The 13463-nt window shown below is 41.7% G+C and overlaps 1 protein-coding gene across 1 annotated transcript; it reads left to right on the top strand.

The window, feature by feature from the left end:
• The first annotated feature begins 6368 nt into the window (after positions 1 to 6368).
• LOC149814507 (uncharacterized) lies at positions 6369 to 12179 on the top strand. Its single transcript, XM_089990183.1, has 7 exons — positions 6369 to 6440; positions 9100 to 9219; positions 9442 to 9565; positions 9914 to 10102; positions 10272 to 11069; positions 11825 to 11957; positions 12055 to 12179. The coding sequence occupies exons 2-7, from the start codon at positions 9156 to 9158 to the stop codon at positions 12070 to 12072; spliced, it is 1326 nt and encodes a 441-aa protein (XP_089846309.1). The 5' UTR covers positions 6369 to 6440; positions 9100 to 9155; the 3' UTR covers positions 12073 to 12179.
• The last annotated feature ends 1284 nt before the right edge of the window (positions 12180 to 13463 follow it).

Below are 13463 nucleotides of genomic sequence, written 5' to 3'. Positions count from 1 at the left end.
AGGTGTTTTAAAAACAGAAAACCCCCCTTAGGGGGGGGGGGGTGTTAAATAGAACAAGGGTGGGGGTGTCGACCCGGATCTGCTTGGATCCAAAATAATTTTTTTAAAGCACGGGTATTACAATCAAAATTTCATTGGACCCTGAATCGATTCTGCTGATTCTGATTCTAAACTCTTTTTTTTGATAGGCAAGCTGGGGTTAGGCAGACCCCTACCGGTTATACAACTATACCATTGGGTTTTGAACCTGCAACATCCCAACACAAGGGTTGGTGACATGCACTGGCTGCTCCTACCAGTTTCTTGCACAGCCCCCTTTGGTAATTCGGGTTAGGCAGACCCTTACCAGTTATACAACTATACCATTGGGTTTTGAAGCTGCAACATCCCTGTCACGGGCTGGGAAGCGAAGGCCCCCGTGACGTAGCTTCGGGCAATCACACACCGAAGGCCGGCCCTTTTAGCACACAAGCAACGCACAACACACGCGCACGAGCGGAAGCAAGAGTACGCGTATGCACAAGCACAAGAGAGAGAGAGAGATGCAAAAAGCTTCTTTATAGATACTTGAAAGCAAAGTACATCAAGAGGGGAAGAGAGGGTCCGAATACACGGGGTACTTAGGCCGTAAGGCCTTGTGGGGCACTCTAGAGTGCCAAAGAGGTATATACATCAGAGCAAAAAGGTGACAAACATGGCGGTCCGGAACACGCTCCCCCGCCTAAGTTGGCGCCGTCCTCGACGCCAATTGTTCATGGTAGCCTTCTACAAGCTGTCGATGCTGAAACATGCTGCTAGCTTTCTCCCAGGTGGCTTCACATTCTGGCAATCCTTTCCACTGCACTAAGTACTTTTTGACTTCCCCTAGATAGTTGTTGGAATGGTTGAGGATGATCTCTGGATCTCTGCCTGGTACACTAACTGTTGAAGGAGCTCGCTGCGGGATCGGAGCACGTTGAGGTATGCTCCGTTGAGGATCTCCTTCATCTTCGTGAAATGGCTTCAGGTTGCATATATGGAATACCGGGTGCACTTGGAAGTTTGTTGGCAAGTCCAGCCGGTACGCCAAGTTTCCCACACGTTTGATAATGGTGAAGGGGCCATCATACTTGCGAATAAGGCCTCGGTGGTGGCCCCGAAAGATAGCTGTGCGGTCAGGAAAGAGCTTGGCCAACACTTTGTCTCCAACTCGAAATTCTGCTGGGCGACGCTTCTCATCTGCCCATTTCTTCATGCGCTTGGTCGCCTTGTTTAGATATGCCTTTGCCAACTCTGTCTGATCTTGCCAGTTCCTGACAAACTGGTATGCATAAGGTGCTTTTCCGCGTCCTCGCGCAGCAAGGGAGTGCGGAGTCTGCGGCTGTTGTCCAGTTGCGACTTCAAATGGACTATGGCCGGATGACTCGCTCTTTTGAAGGTTGTAGCAGAATTGAGCCGCATCAAGTAAATCAACCCAATCCCTTTGGTTGGCACTGACAAAGTGCCGCAGGTATTCCTCCAGCATGCCATTTATTCTCTCTGTCTGTCCGTCAGTTTGGGGGTGGAAACTTGTGCTGAAATGCAAGTTCGTCCCCATTAAGCGAAACACTTCTCGCCAAAACTTGCCAGTGAAGCGTGCATCGCGATCACTGACGATGCTCTCTGGAATTCCCCAATGCTTAATTACGTTCCGCACAAATAACTTTGCAGTATCCGCGGCTGAGCAGGTGGCAGGGGCAGGCACGAAGATAGCATACTTCGAGAACCTATCCACAACCACATAAATCGAACTGCAGCCTTGTGCTTTCGGCAAGCTTACAATGAAGTCCATGGTTATGCACTCCCACGGGCGACTAGGCACAGGTAGGGGCTCCAGTAGTCCACCCGGTCTCTGATTGATGGGCTTGTCTTGTTGGCAGATCAAGCAAGTCCGCACATAGGCATCTACGTCATCGCGCATCTGCGGCCAGTAGAATGCACGTTCCAACAATGCTAAGGTCCTCTGTTGTCCTGGGTGACCCGCCCAAGTGGTATCATGGCACTCGTGCATCAGGCGCCTCCTCAAGGTATCTTGTCGCGGAATATATAGACGATCGCCTGCGGCGCGGAGCAAATCATCCTCTAGCCAGAATCTCCGCGTCTTTCCTTCCTTCACCAAAGTGATCAATTGTTGAGCTATTGGGTCACTTTTTGAAGCTTCACGCACTTGTTCAAGAAGATCGCTCGTCGGTTGACTCACACTGTCATCCCAGGTGAGCAAAGCTGCAAGTTCCGCCTTTCGACTCAAGGCGTCGGCCACCACATTGGTCCTGCCTGGTTTATACTCAAGGACCATATCGAATTCTGCCAAGAAATCCTGCCAACGTGCTTGCCTTGGACTCAGCTTCTTCTGAGTTTGGAAGTAGCTTGTCGCAACATTGTCAGTGCGCACAACGAATTGTGATCCCAAGAGATAGTGTCTCCATGTGCGAAGACAATGCACGACCGCCAACATCTCGCGCTCGTGCACCGTGTATCGACGTTCAGCGTCGTTCAACTTCCTGCTTTCAAATGCGATGGGATGTCCTTCTTGGAGCAACACCCCACCAATAGCAAAGTCAGACGCATCGGTCTGCACTTCAAAGGGTTGCCGACAGTCAGGCAACTTTAGCACTGGCTCCTCTGTCAAGGCATGTTTTAACCCATCAAAAGCCTTCTGGCATGCATCAGACCATAGCCATGGTCTGTCTTTCTTCAACAGATCTGTGAGCGCAGCCGCAATCTGCGAGTATCCCTTGATGAAGCGTCGGTAATAATTTGCAAGCCCCAAGAAAGAGCGCAACTCAGGAACCTTAGATGGCGGCTCCCATGCTTGAATAGCTTCAATCTTCTTGTGGTCCATTTTGAGAGTGCCGCCTCCCACAATATGCCCCAGAAAATGGACTTCCTTCTGGCCGAAAAGGCACTTCTCTCGCTTGATATACAATTCGTGGTCCTTCAAAGTCTGAAACACAATCTGAAGGTGCTGAACATGTTGCTCCATCGAGTCGCTATACACCACTATGTCATCCAAATAGACGACGACAAACTTGTCGAGGTGCGGGTAGAAGATCTTATTCATTAGGGTCGAAAAGGTAGCGGGCGCGTTTGTCAAGCCAAAGGGCATGACAAGGAATTCGAACGCCCCATATCGCGTTACACAAGTAGTCTTTGCCTCATCCCCTTCTGCAACTCTCACTTGCCAGTAGCCCGATCTCAAATCCAACTTAGAGAAGACCTTCGCCTTTCCAAGCTGATCAAACAAGTCTGCGATCAAAGGAAGCGGGTACTTGTTCTTCACCGTCATTTTGTTCAGTGCCCTATAGTCGACGCACAACCGCTTCGACCCATCGTGCTTTGCTTGAAAAAGCACGGGCGCTCCAAAGGGAGCTTTGGATGGTTGGATGATTCCTGCTTCGAGCATACCATCCAATTGCCTGCGTAATTCTTGCAGCTCAGGAATTGCCATGCGATAAGGAGCCATTGCGGGTGGCCGTGCACCCGGTATTAATTCAATCTGATGATCTACCTCACGCCTCGGAGGTAGTTTCTTCGGCATCTCGGCGGGCATAACATCACCGAACTCCTTTAATACTGGCGCTAAGGCCTCTGGGACATCCGCGACTTTTTCTACCTCATCTGTAGCACGGATTGTGACAAGAAAAGTCTCGTCACCACTTTTCATGTCTCTCTTCAACTGGAGCGCAGACACCAAATGCTCACAAGGCTTTCCTGTCATCGCAGTAACCATGCAGGGCTGACTCTCACTCTCAAAGCTGACAACGTTGAGGTGGGGCATCGGCACTGCCCTGTTGCTTCTCAAGAATTCCATCCCGAGGATGACTTTAAAATCATCCATGGGTGCGACTGATAGCGCAATCCTTCCTGACCAGTTGTGGATCTGCACTGGTACATCCCGAGCAACGCCATAGATGGCTTTAGCCTCTGAATTAACCGCTTTCATGCGGCTCTCTTTTTGTTCCCACTGTAATCCCAACCGTTCTGCTTCTTCACGCGAGATGAAATTGTGCGTGGCACCCGTGTCTACCAATGCCTTGGTAAGTCTTCCGTTGAGCAAAAGTTCCAAATACATCAATTCTTTGCATACCGTCGGTTCCACACTGGTTGTGACCTTTACTGCGTTCATCATCTGCATTGCGCCAACTGTTGGCGCCTCTGCAAGTTGATCATCTTCCTCGCCCTGAACAGCATTCGCAACTCGGGGTGCGCGGTTATCTCCATTCCCTTGACCGCGGTTTCTATTGGGACATGTATCCTGCCAATGATCCCCGTGGCAGATGCGGCAGTCACGGCGACGATAATTACCACCTTGAAAGTTATTCCAATTCTGATTATTATTTTGGCCATCTTGACGGCCATGATTCTGCTGGTTTCCCCGACCAGCATTTTGTCCTTGGTCGTTTCTTCGATTGTCCCTTCGATTGTTGCGATCATTTCCCTGCTGTCTGCCTTGAAATGCAGGGTCATTCCTATCCAGCTCGGCAAGTTTCTCTGCAACCGCAAGCGCCTCAGCTAATGTTGCGGGGTCATGCCGAATAAGTTCTTGGTTTGCCCATCCTTGCAACCCGTTGCCAAAGTAAAACAACCGATCCTCATCATCCATTCTCTCCACTTCCAACATTATCGAAGAGAATGCCTTGACATAGTCATGTACTGACCCTGTCTGTTTCAATGCCAATAACCTTTTGCGGGCCATTTTCTCTTGATTTTTAGGTAGAAAGTAGTCTCGCATTTCCTTCTGGAGGTCTTCCCATGAGACTATAGCAACCAATCCACGTCGAACATCACCTAAGCGACGTCTCCACCAAAGGGTCACTTCATCCGCAAAGTACATTGTTGCGGTGCGCAGCCTATCAGCGTCCTTTTCTATCCTCGCAGCTTCTAGAAATTGGTCCATCTCGTAGATAAAATTCTCGAGATCCTTTGAGTCCCGCGTGCCTTTATACTTTGCAGGCTCAGGTAGCCTGTAACGTGGTCTCTCCACATATGTCGCAACACCGCCAATCGGGGCAGTTCTCAACTGCCGCTCTAACTGTTCATTCTTTCGTCGAACAACATCCAATTTAGTAGCCATGATGTTGAACCGACCCAACAAATCATCAAATCTGGTGGAAAAGTCCTCCACCGAGTAGTTAAGTTTAGTGGCAAGACTTTCCACCGAGTCTTCCACTCCCTCTACTGCTGTCTTGATCTCTGCATTGAGATCTCTGAAAGCAACACAAGTTCCATTAACCAACTTCTCCATGTTGGTCACTGACCCAGTCAGCTCCGCCACATCGCGCGAGATGGCTGACACCCGATCATCGGCCATGAAGTCTTCTTCAGCAGGAACCATACTGCTTGAAGGAGTCATGGCAATCTTCTTCGGCGCCATTGTCACTCCCAATGTCGACAAGGCTCTGGTACCAACTTGTCACGGGCTGGGAAGCGAAGGCCCCCGTGACGTAGCTTCGGGCAATCACACACCGAAGGCCGGCCCTTTTAGCACACAAGCAACGCACAACACACGCGCACGAGCGGAAGCAAGAGTACGCGTATGCACAAGCACAAGAGAGAGAGAGAGATGCAAAAAGCTTCTTTATAGATACTTGAAAGCAAAGTACATCAAGAGGGGAAGAGAGGGTCCGAATACACGGGGTACTTAGGCCGTAAGGCCTTGTGGGGCACTCTAGAGTGCCAAAGAGGTATATACATCAGAGCAAAAAGGTGACAAACATGGCGGTCCGGAACAATCCCAACACAAGGTGATATGCACTCGCTACTCCTACCACACAAGCACAGTGTAAACTTAATCGGCTAATTTTTAACCAGCAAATGACACGTGTCAAGAAAATAATAAATATATTTAATTGTTTTTTAAAGTTATTTAAAAATAAGCCGAATCAACTCAGTTTCGTTTGAGTTTTTGTCTTCACAACACGATGCAGGCCGATTCGCAATGATACTGACAACATTGCTAGACAGTGAATGAACTTTTTTTTTAAAGGCAAGCTGAGGTTATACAGACCAGTTTTACAATGATACCATTGGAATTTGAACTTGCAACGTCCTTACATAAGGTGACGTGCATTAGCTTCTCCTACCAGACAAACGGAGCCCCCGTTGACTGAACATTGCTGACCTTTGACTACACAGTTTTATGTTTAGCCTTTAGGACATCAACGTCATTTAAAAATAGTACTGGAACTTAAACGACTTTCCCGCTATTTGAACTCCGTGCCCTGTATTAGCCGGCATGTATAAATAGGTTCACAGGGTAGCCATTGTCGCTCGTCTGGCGGGAAGAGCGGGAAAAGCAAGAAGACGATCAATCCAGACGGAGGCTCCAGAATTCCAGCATAAGAGAGTGGGTGAGAACTCTTCAGGTGTAAGAATGCAATGCTTCACTGTGATGAATCGACGAAAATTTCTTGATTTTCATAGTAATTTATCTCAAACGACCATCTTTGTGATATTTTCCTATGAAAATCTCGTTTCTCGTAATTGATCACGATAACAACTTTTTTTCCTTGTGATGTTAGTTTAATTCTGTCGGAATTCTGCTAATAATACGCAGATATGGAGGAATTTGGGAAATAAATTAATCTAATTGATTTCCCTCCGTCGGAATCGTGATATGGTTGATCATGGAAGTTTAAGCAAAATTCTGCTTAGTTTTCGATTTTTTTTTCGTTTTTTCTTTATGAAGCAGAAGTTTTTGGTATAACAGAGATTGATGTTTAAATTTTAAATACGGAGATCTACCTAGGTTTTCATGAGTTCGTGCGTTAATAAAGCATCGGACGTAGAATTAAAGTTTGAGTTTCTCCTTGAAATTGAGCATGATTTCTTTGAAGATTTAATCAGACAGAGCCATTTTTGTGTTATTTTTTAGCGTGTATATGCCAAATGGCTTTGGTGCGCAATTTTTTTCCAAATTTTGGAAAGTTTATCATAGTTTATTTATTTGTTGAGGCAAAGGCTTGATCTCTTTTTCTATTTTCAAATTAGAGTAGCATTTGGGAAATCTGAATGAATACTTTGGCTCTTGCTGCATTTCATCTGTTAACTCTGATCATAATGCGATTTTTGGAAAGATTATTTCATCAATTAATGTGTTCATTCGCTGAGATGATAAAATTTGTAATTACGGATGAAGTCTGCATGAATGACATGGATCTTGTTGAATTTTGTAAAGTATGAATTTTCATGGAATTTAGTGATCTACGTCGCTGCAGCACCTTCAAGTGTGTATGTGTGTGCGTGTGTGTGTTCACTTTCTTTAGCAACATAACTTTTTCATGCTTAGGTCCTATTTAAAATTTGAGAGGGATTTCATGATTTATTTTGTTTTTGTTGATTGTTACCTACTGGATCATTGTGATTTCACTTGAGTTTACTATTTTTACTAGTACATTGTTTATATTTTCTCTGTTGATCTTCAATTATTCAGTATTCTACATAGGAATCAATCTTACAAATATCATTCTCAGCAAGGGAATATATCCAATATTTTGGAAAATTTGTTCTTTCTGGCAAAACCTCAGCTCAAGATTAAGAAATAAAGATTACTAGAAACAAAGGAAAATTACAAAAACTTGCAATACTTGTTAAAATTACAAAAAATCATGATAAATAAAGCAAGGCAAGAATTCAAACATATCACTTTTCTTTATTTAACCTTTGGTTATCCGACTATAAAATTACCAAAAGTTATATTCTTTACCAATTTGTAATATTGACACGAATATATCTTGTGGATTGATATTAAATCTTCATGTTGATGTAAATTAGGGACCTTAAGCATTTCATCATGTTAACAATTCACAAGTTATGGATGTGTTTATAAAGAAACAGGACATTTTGCTGTCCATAACTTTAGGTAAGAATTTACACTTTAGCTCAAAATTCGCTAGAATTCGATGATTATGATGTTCCGAGAAGAAATTGCCTATCACAATTTTTATTTCATTTGTACTATGTTTAAAATTCACAAGTTATGGACCTGTTTATGAAGAAACAGGACCTTTTGCTGTCCATGACTTTATGTAAGAATTTTGCACTTTGGCTCAAATATGACTGAAATTTGATGATTATAATGTTCTGAGAAGAAATTACCTATCGCAAATGAAAGATCATGTACTGAACTAGATCAAAGAAATTGGATAAATAAAATTATGACTGACAAATTTGATTAATAAAATTATGTTCTCTGTGCCAAACAGCCCTTCTGAAAAATAGAAACTAGCGGGAAATTTAACAAAATCCAGAAAAAATGTAGTTTCATCTAGGATCAGTTATTCTCTGCATGTATATTGAGCCATATATTTAGATGTTTATCCTGCATGAGATCGAGTTGGTGTCTGATGGACCAAAATTTCAGTGCTGAACATCTACTTCAAGGATAATCTGAGTATGAAAAATTTTGTAGAAATGGTGAAAAATTCAAGAAATCATGTAAGTATAGAGATTAATGTGGTGCGGTTATTCCTTTTTCTATGTCATGGCTCTGCGACTGCTTAACTAAAATTTATTCAACACTGGAGATGGTCTGTAATTTCCATTTATTACTGTTTGCTCCATAATGGAAGAATGCTGTTGGTGCTCAGGAAAAAATGGATTTAATGATGAAGTAGTGTTATACAGATACAAAGTACTACATGGAAACTTCCTACTAATATGAAGTTTTGTAAACTCAATCAGAACATTGACAGGTGACAAATATATTCCTTTCACTCGCATTGACAGGTGACAAATATATTCCTTTCACTCGGTAATATTTTCGTGAATTGGATGCATTTTATGCAAGCACAAACAAATACTACCAGATATTTGTGATGTTATGGATAGATAGATTGGAGGGGAGGATGTGCCTGAGTCGGACAGTTTCATTGGTTCTATAAATCTTCTTTACAAACCTTAGAAATTGAGACTGTCATTTTCAGCAAACCAACTTGTGTAATTTTCATTTTATTCCATCATTTGTTTCATGCATCAGGAAAATATACTTTAATTAGTGGATGCTTATGGTTGATGGATATAAAAACCATTTGTTCTGGTATTTCTTCCTTTTCTGACTTCTGAGCTGTATTTCTTTTTCAGGAACTTCTGAGTTGCTGCAGAGACCATAAGTGCATTTGGGTTGTTGGTGATCTCAAATGTCGAATCCACAGAAGGCAGACACTACAGTTTCTGATTCAGTTAATAAAACTCAACTGCTTGGTATGTGTTTTTGCACTTCTTGTTTGCGAGTCATTTTTCAATAAGCAGTTAGCCATGAGGGCCCGAGCACAACCTGTAGTGGAAAATCTTGGGTTTACTCTTCATTTCTTAGTTGACTAAATCCTACAGTTATCTGAAAAACAGTTGAGAAATGCCTTTGAAATCTTCTGATCTGAAAAACTCTTATGTTTAAGACTTCTTAAAATTGTTTTCCTCAAACAGATGATGACATAGAAAATAACTTTCTCATCTCTTGGAAATCGGACAATGAGAAGGAAGATGGTCTGGATTTTTCCAGTGGCTCAATTCCCAGATGCAAGAAAAACACCTTCAATTTGGAGAAATTGTGAGTGCCACTTTTATATTTACACATGCTAGTGGGTCAATATGTTTTCTCTCCATTAAATGCTTTGCTGTGTGATAAGCACTAGAGAGTCTTGATCACATCCTCAAGAAAGAACTTTGTATCTTTCTTTCTGAAGATCTATCCTGCATACTCCATAGTATTGTGCTTTAGTTATTTTGGGCACTTCTTGCCCTCTTTTATCTCTACACCTTGGAATTTTGATCACCTTTGTTATTGATGCAAAGTATATCAGCATGTCATTTATACTATATACCTTACAGTGCATACCTAGGTTTAATTATTTGGTTAGTATGATGTCTAACTACAAGTCTACAACATTACCTTCAGGGACATGGACTTTTCATTTGATGGAGGTTTTGAGAAGTTATCTTCCTTCAAAGTTGACATGTCTGACCTGGACTTCTCAAGTCCTCCTAGGACGGGTCAAGCTCCCAAGGAAAGAAAAGGAAAGAAATCCGAGGCAGAAAAAGTGGAACAAACAAGTGAAAACTTTACATTCAACTTTAACTTCAATGAGTAAGAACTTTATGATGCGGTATATTATCTCATGTTTATAACATGCTTTAGAGGAAAACTTTGGAATGAAACTTCTTATTTCTTATATGAATAATGATTATTCTAAAACAGCTGTTTTTGATAGGTTTAATCATTAGTAATTGTTTAAATGAACTCTATTGCCTGTCAGGTTGGATGGGTTAGATGACCTATGTCCAAGGTTGTCAAAGGAGAACACTGATTCTGGTAAACATGCACTTGACACAAGATCAAGCTGTCCCGTGAAATATGACCAAGCCGCTGAAAATAAGTTGCCCAAAAGTATTGTATTCGCCTCAGACAACAAGGAGAATGATGACTTGCTCAATTTAGGCAGTGAACCAACTTCATCTTTTATGCTTACAAACAGAAACACTGACATATCAGAAACCATTCAGGAAGTCGAGAATGGTGCTTCTTCACATGAAGGGAGCCCATATGATTCTCATACTGTGACAGCCAATCCAGTGAGACCGAAGATGAATGCACTAGCAAGCATAGAAGGATCTGGAAAGACTGAAAGATTGAAGGAAGGGTTGGTGGTCAAATGCTCTGCAGAACTGGAGAGTCCACAGGCTGTGGCAGATTTTTCACATAAAAATGTTTGTGGAAATGATTCATTTCATGAGACTGTTCAGTTATCAGATTTTGTCGCCCATGTTGGTCGAAGCAATGGTAAAGAGGACTCTGTGATGAACAGCTCTGCTAGTTCACTTCTCAAGTCTTCCATCTCTTCAAAGCCAGAGAGCTTGCAGCAATTTCCTTCAAGAAATGCCACAGAATCTAATAGCACTAATAACAGTACACAAAAGTTTCTGGGGAGCCATGATATTGATGTCCAAGGGCATACATTAGTGGGACAAAGTAAAACTGATATTGAAGATAACTCGGTTGCACTTAACAGGCAGAAAATACAGCAAAAGAGTGAACCTTCTGATATTATTCATAGGTAAATCAATTATGGTCATGACTTTAATCATGGATGAGGTTGACATATTATCAGGTTAATTTACTTAATGGGGTGTAACGGGTGTTTTAATGGGAATTATTTCTTTGGCTGTTGGAGTGGGCCCAGCACCTGACTCAAACACGGAAGAAATAATCTGGGGTTATTTCTTCTGTTTTTGTACTAGTTATCCCCCAAAACAGGGATAAATAGTTGGACCCCATGGGGTTTGACTATTTATCCTGGATTTTTCCTTCCTTGATAAGTAGTCATTGATTATTTGTCCAAGCACTCAAATGCCCCCTAAAGGACAGAAAATCTTTTCCTTGACATAATTAATGAGATCAGGTAGAAGAAAGGTGCTATAGAGGCCGTTCAAGTGTGCAGGTACTATCCACCAATCTGAAGATTACCCTACTCTAAAAATTACCATTGTAACATGATGACTGGATGGTACAATCAACTTCTTGAAATGAGGCCTTGGAGAAGGGTCATGGTAGCTAATCCCAACATGAATATTAAAGGGATAAGGAAAAAACTGTGATTTAGCACCAAGGAAGAATACTAAAAGATTCACTCTGCATGTATGTCACAATGGAATTACATATTTATATATGCAAGTTCATGGAAATTCAAGTTGCTAGTTTGAAAGACCTGATCTTAGTTGTGGATTGTCAGTTTCCATGTCAGACTTTATAGTTCCATTGTTTGTTATTTTTTTTCACGCGTTGAACTCTGTGCCTATAATTTTCTCGCAGGCAATTTGTAGATCTGAACCCTACTCATGAAAAAGATGTCTGTGGTAAAAATTCACGGTATTTTCTCCAGAAATCAGTTCCAAAGCAGTTATGTGGTGACAATGGGAAAATTGGAACCGTGCAGTTATGTGGAGTATTGGTCCCTCTATATATTTTAATATTTTCTAGACAGTTCAGAGTAATAGGATATTTTTTAACTTACTGTCATTCTCTTGGTAAATTTTCTCCAGGCAATTGAACAGAAGTGATGGAAAGCCAGAGCATAAAAAGTTAGGGAGCTTATCTAGAGCAGAGGAAAGCATGTCATCCTTACTAGCAAAGGAGAAAATCAAGAGAGATTGCAATTCTGTTGGGTCAGATATCTCAGCTTATGATTGACCTGTCTTGTTGCTTTGCTTGCTATTTTGTCTTGCTAAATATGCACAATAATCTATGACTCACCAAAATATTAGGGTAATTCATGTTTAGTCTTTCCCAAAACTTCTTTTCTCTTTATTTTTTGGGAAGCTTCTCAATTGTTAATGGTACATGCATGCTAGGGAAACATTGGGAAAGAGTTAATAAGATGAGATCCCTGATCCATATAAGATGCCAGATTTGAAATGTTTATCCAGCGATGATCCACACCTTGGACTTTTAATAGTTAAGTGAGCTGCTACTTGCCCCAAATTGGCCCAAGATCTCACTTAATCAAGTCCCAAGGGTTCTCAGGAGATTGTCATTCGAGTTATGGAATTGTTATCCATGGACATGGGAATTACAAATATACTGATGATTGTGAAGACTTGGATGAGTCATATTGTACTTATTTTGTTGAAGGAAAAATCACCACATTATACAAAGTGAAAATAGATTAATGGCATGATGTTACATAAATGCCTAAATTGAAAAAACAATGAGATATATGAAGCTGCACATAAGAGTTAATTGTTCAGCAGCCATTGTCTTCCATTCTTTATTTCTTCATTCTGTACATATTCATTTACTGCCCATTTAATGGTTTAACCTTGATAGTTATTCAAATGTACATATGAAACAAATTGGGAATATTTTGAAGTATATGCCATTATGCCATGCTAGTTGTGTCTTTGTCATCATTTATAGTCAACAACATGCTTCTCGTTTTACTATAACCCAATGCAAAGAGTGGAAATAGATGCAGAATGTTTCTTTGGTGGCACTAAACCATGATAACCTATTGTCATAAGTGTTAGAAATCATGGGTTCTGTCATTCAATCACAAGAACGAATAAAGAATAGAGAGAGAGAACGTGGTGGCTGCAGAAAACCCCAATTAGGGTCTGCGGTATCTGGCTTATCATTATATATAGGCTGGTACAAATAATATTAGGGTACGAAAATACCCTTTACACAACAAGCAAAATTACAATAGGCCATTAATGAACATGTGTCTGGATCCGAGATCCAAACCCAGTCATGAATGACGACTCCTTTTCAATAAGCCCTTTGGTTTACTAAACCCAGTCACCGAAATCCAGATCATACCCCTGAGATATGCACTAATCTGGTCTATTAGCTATCTTAATAAGCTTGAGGAAGAATTCCATTTAAGGGCCAACCTTTTGCCCCTTATTCCAAAAATGGGCCTCATGTTTCTGAAAGTCCATATATGGGCCTC

Source organism: Nuphar pumila, chromosome 15 (assembly GCF_984573655.1).
Source record: "Nuphar pumila chromosome 15, dmNupPumi1.hap1.1, whole genome shotgun sequence".
Classification (NCBI taxonomy): domain Eukaryota; kingdom Viridiplantae; phylum Streptophyta; class Magnoliopsida; order Nymphaeales; family Nymphaeaceae; genus Nuphar; species Nuphar pumila.
This window is presented reverse-complemented; position numbering and strand designations above follow the sequence as displayed.